Source organism: Nematolebias whitei, chromosome 23 (genome assembly GCF_014905685.2).
Source record: "Nematolebias whitei isolate Nwh7 chromosome 23, NemWhi1, whole genome shotgun sequence".
NCBI lineage: Eukaryota > Metazoa > Chordata > Actinopteri > Cyprinodontiformes > Rivulidae > Nematolebias > Nematolebias whitei.
The window spans coordinates 1,865,271-1,869,458 of NC_056520.1; the positions used below are offsets into that span (position 1 = coordinate 1,865,271).

Sequence of the window (4,188 nt, forward strand, 5' to 3'; positions counted from 1 at the left end):
TAATAATAATGTTATAATGATAATAATAATGTTGATAACAATAAAGACAATAAAAATATGTTAATAATGTTAATAACAATAATAACGTTGTTGATGATAACAATAAAGACAATAATAATGTTATAATGATAATAATAATGTTGATAACAATAAAGACAATAAAAATATGTTAATAATGTTAATAACAATAATAATAACGTTGATGATAACAATAAATATAATAATAATGTTATAAAGATAATAATAACGTTGATGATGATGATAACAATAAATATAATAATAATGTTATAAAGATAATAATAACATTGATGATGATGATAACAATAAATATAATAATAATGTTATAAAGATAATAATAACATTGATGATGATGATAACAATAAAGATAATAAAAATATGTTAATAATGTTAATAACAATAATAATAACGTTGATGATGATAACAATAAAGATAATAATAATGTTATAAAGATAATAATAACGTTGATGATGATGATAACAATAAAGATAATAATAATGATAATAAAACACACACACGCCGGTCGATGTTTGTAAATATATTCTGTAGGTGGTGTCAGACGTCCGAAGCGAAGGTCCCAAAGAAAGAACATTTTTCATCAACAGAGACAAACAACAAACAAAAATAACTTTTTAAAATCCATTTTCATGTAAACAGGATTTGCTCTTGAGCCACAGTGGTTATATTAATATTTATATAAAAACTGGCCGAGGTGGACGTGACAATCAAACGACTTGTTTTTATAATCCGATCCGTTGTCGTGGAGGAGGAACATTCTTTGGGAGCGTTTTGTTTTCGTGTCCATCTTACGCCGTCCGTAAGCGCTGGATCGAGTTCAAACTGCGGCGTCGCTTCAACGTCCAAAATCCACAGAAGAAGAAGAAGAAGAAGAAAGCCTTCCTGCCGGGCGCTGGAGTCCTCCAGTGTTCTTCTGTTGTGCAAATACATTTTAAATCTTGTTTTCGTTACATAGACAAGCAGGCATGCTGACTCACAAACCATGCAAAGAGTTCAAGTCGAGCAGAGCGACCGACACGAGTCCCTTAAAAAACTGAACGACAGAAGCCGAATTAGCCGAAAAATAAAAACGATAGAAGCCGAATTAACAGAAAAATTATTTAAAAAAAAATATATAATCCGAATTAACCCCCCCAAAAAAAGCTAGAAACCGAATTAACCAAAAATAAAAATGATAGCCGAATTAACCGAAAAAGATAGAAACTGAATTAACAGAAAAGCCAAATTTCGCCCCACCCAAAAAAGAAGCTAAATTAACTGACCCCCCCCCCCCCAATAAAAAAAAAAAATTAAATGATAGTAGCCGAATTAATTGAAAATAATAACGAAAAAAGCCGAATTAACAAAAAAAAAAAACAGACAGAAGCTGAATTAACCAAAAAATAAAAACGATAGAAGCTGAATTAACCAAATGAGTGGAATGTTAGAAAGTTTATGAATTAATGATAAAAGAGAGTTTTGTAAAAGTTAAAGGTACTCATTTCAAAGTCATGAAGACGGGACAAAAACATTGGTTAATGTGTTCTTAAAATAAATATTTGTAGCCAGATGCTAGCTACCGTGTTAGCTTACGAAAACAGCCAAAGTGACTTTTAAGTTCCTGACGTCAAATGTTTGGAATAGATCTGAACGCATGTTTGGAAAGATAACGTTACGACATATTGAAAAAACAAACTTGTGCTGCAGAGACGAACAGCTGTTGATATATTCTCAAGCACAGTAACAGGAAGTGATGTCGGTAACAGGAAGTGACGTTAAAGGGGAACAGAGCTACAACAGCTAACAGACGGCAGAGAATAATCTGATGTTTTAGATTATTTTCAGTTTCTATCGGAGGGATGAAGACTCCAAAGAGCAGGAAGTTCCTCTGTGATGTCACTTCCTGTTTCGCTTTTAGTTCAAAATAAAATATGCCTGTTATGTGATGAGTAAAATGTTGTATTATGGCAATTTTAATAAAATATTTATGTATTACTGTACTTTTTTGGATTTGTAGGATGTGCAGGTAAGAGACACTTTGACTTCGGCGGCCATGTTTGTTACGTGAGTCATGTGACCGAAGCTTCTGCATGGATTAAGTGCTTTGTTTACACCAAGTGCATACCCGCATTTCATAATCACAATCGACACTTCGTGATGAGTACCTTTAATCTGAAAACTAAACGTCAAAGATGATGTCATCACAGTCAAAGTGCACGTGGTCCTGCGCACGGCAGGACGACGTGCGTTTTAGGGCAACGGAGTCAAGAAACGCATGGCGGGAAAACGCGCTGCTCTTCTGTTCACAGCGGGGTTTTTTCCCCGCTCACAATATCGTAGCTGTCGTACGTCAATAAAGTTTCCACGGAGGAATCGGCGCAAACGCGTTTAAATACACGACGGGAGCAGAGCGGCCGGGGGGAGGAGCCACAACCAAACGACGAGTTCTCCGTAAATACAAGAAAAGCACCGCCGGCCGCCCAACGGATGAAAACACGGAAACAGAAGCTGCGGATGACACAAACCGACATAAAACCCTAGAAAAATAAACTTGTGGACGTCCCGGACACGTTCGGCTCACGCTCAGGTAGTGGCCGACGCTCCATCGGCTCGTTAAAAGGCGTAAACATCGAGCCTCGTTCTAACGAGGACCGTAAACTGCTGACTCATGCATCGGCTGCTCGGCTTTTTGGGAAACATTCAGGAATCCTGCGCCGGACTCGAGCTTCGGCTGTCGAGCTTCGGCTCTTGAGCTTCGGCTGTCAAGCTTCGGCTGTCGAGCTTCGGCTGTCGAGCTTCGGCTGTCGAGCTTCGGCTCCAAGTGTTTCTGCAAAGCGATGACTCCGCCAAGGGGAAGCTACATCAAAGGCTAAAACACGTCCGTGAATCTTTTATAAATCCTCTCGTTTCGTTACAGAAAAATAGATCCATCCAAAGATCCTGTCGGCGACACGTTTCCTGTAAACACGCTGAAAGACTTAGTCCAGGCCCCGCCCCCTCGCCGTCCTGGCGGCGAGAACACTTAAGGCAATCTTTTCCGTAGCGTCGCCAAGGCACTCCGCTCATCCACCGAACCTTCAGAGCCTCGAACGCTCGACTCCACAGTGATCGCGGCCCGTCACATGTCGCCGCGGCGCCCCCGTTTTGTAGGAAACAAGTTAAGAAAAGAAAAGAGAACCACCCCCCCAGCTGGGGGGGGGTTCGTCTGCTGTCCCTGGTGTCTGGACTGAGCGTGCTCAGTGCCCACCCCCTCACAAACGACTCGCCCGCTGTCGTCAGCACTCGGTTAGCCGCTGGGGGCTAATGTGGGGGGGTGCGTGAAGACGGGCAGAAAAGAGTCTCTGAGCGGGCGCCGCCGCTAAATAGTTTTTGTTTTCCAGTTCGGTCCTCCGTCTTCTGATTGGCTCCCTGCGCCGAGGCCGAGCCTGCCCCCTCTCCCTCGATTAGGCCGAGGGGCCGTCAATCAAAGTGACTGACGTGGTGAGTGGGGGGGTCAGGGGGGCTAAATCAAGGGGTCGGTCAAGGTCAAAGGTGACGCCGCCTCAGTTACAGCGGAGCCTCTTCCTCCATGGGCTCCTCATCCTCCGACCTGCGAACAGAACCAAACCGTTAAGCAGAACCAAAAGAAACCTGTCTGTCTGATGCACCTGTCTGACACACCTGTTTCTGACAACCTGTCTCTCTGACGCACCTGTCTCTCTGACACATCTGTCTGTCCGACACACCTGTCTGTCTGACGTGCCCGTTGGTCTGACGCACCTGTTCATCTGATGTGCCTGTCTGAAACACCTGTTTCGGACAACCTGTCTCTCTGACGCACCTGTCTCTCTGACACACCTGTCTGTCGGATGCAACTGTCTGTCTGGCACACCTGTTTCTGATAACCTGTCTGTCTGACACACCTGTACGTCTGACATGCATGTCTTTCTGACACACTTGTTTCTGACACGCCTGTCTCTCTGATACACCTGTACGTCTGACACGCCTGTCTGTCTGACACACCAGTCTGTCTGATGCACCTGTCTGTCTGACACACCTGTACGTCTGACATGCCTGTCTCTCTGACACCTGTTTCTGACACGCCTGTCTCTCTGATGCACCTGTCTGACACACCTGTCTGTCTCACACACCTGTCTGTCCGACACACCTGTTTCTGACAACCTGTCTGTCTGA

At 43.1% G+C, this 4,188-nt stretch overlaps 1 protein-coding gene across 1 annotated transcript in view; it reads right to left on the reverse strand.

Annotated features, from left to right (window-relative positions):
- Positions 1-3,233: 3,233 nt before the first annotated feature.
- Positions 3,234-4,188, reverse strand: part of LOC119428756 (histone deacetylase 4) — a 47,940-nt gene continuing 46,985 nt past the window's right edge. The window contains exon 25 of the mRNA XM_037696431.1: positions 3,234-3,604. Coding sequence (XP_037552359.1) covers positions 3,562-3,604 — 43 coding nt within the window. The 3' untranslated portion in view covers positions 3,234-3,561. The remainder of the gene's footprint in view (positions 3,605-4,188) is intronic.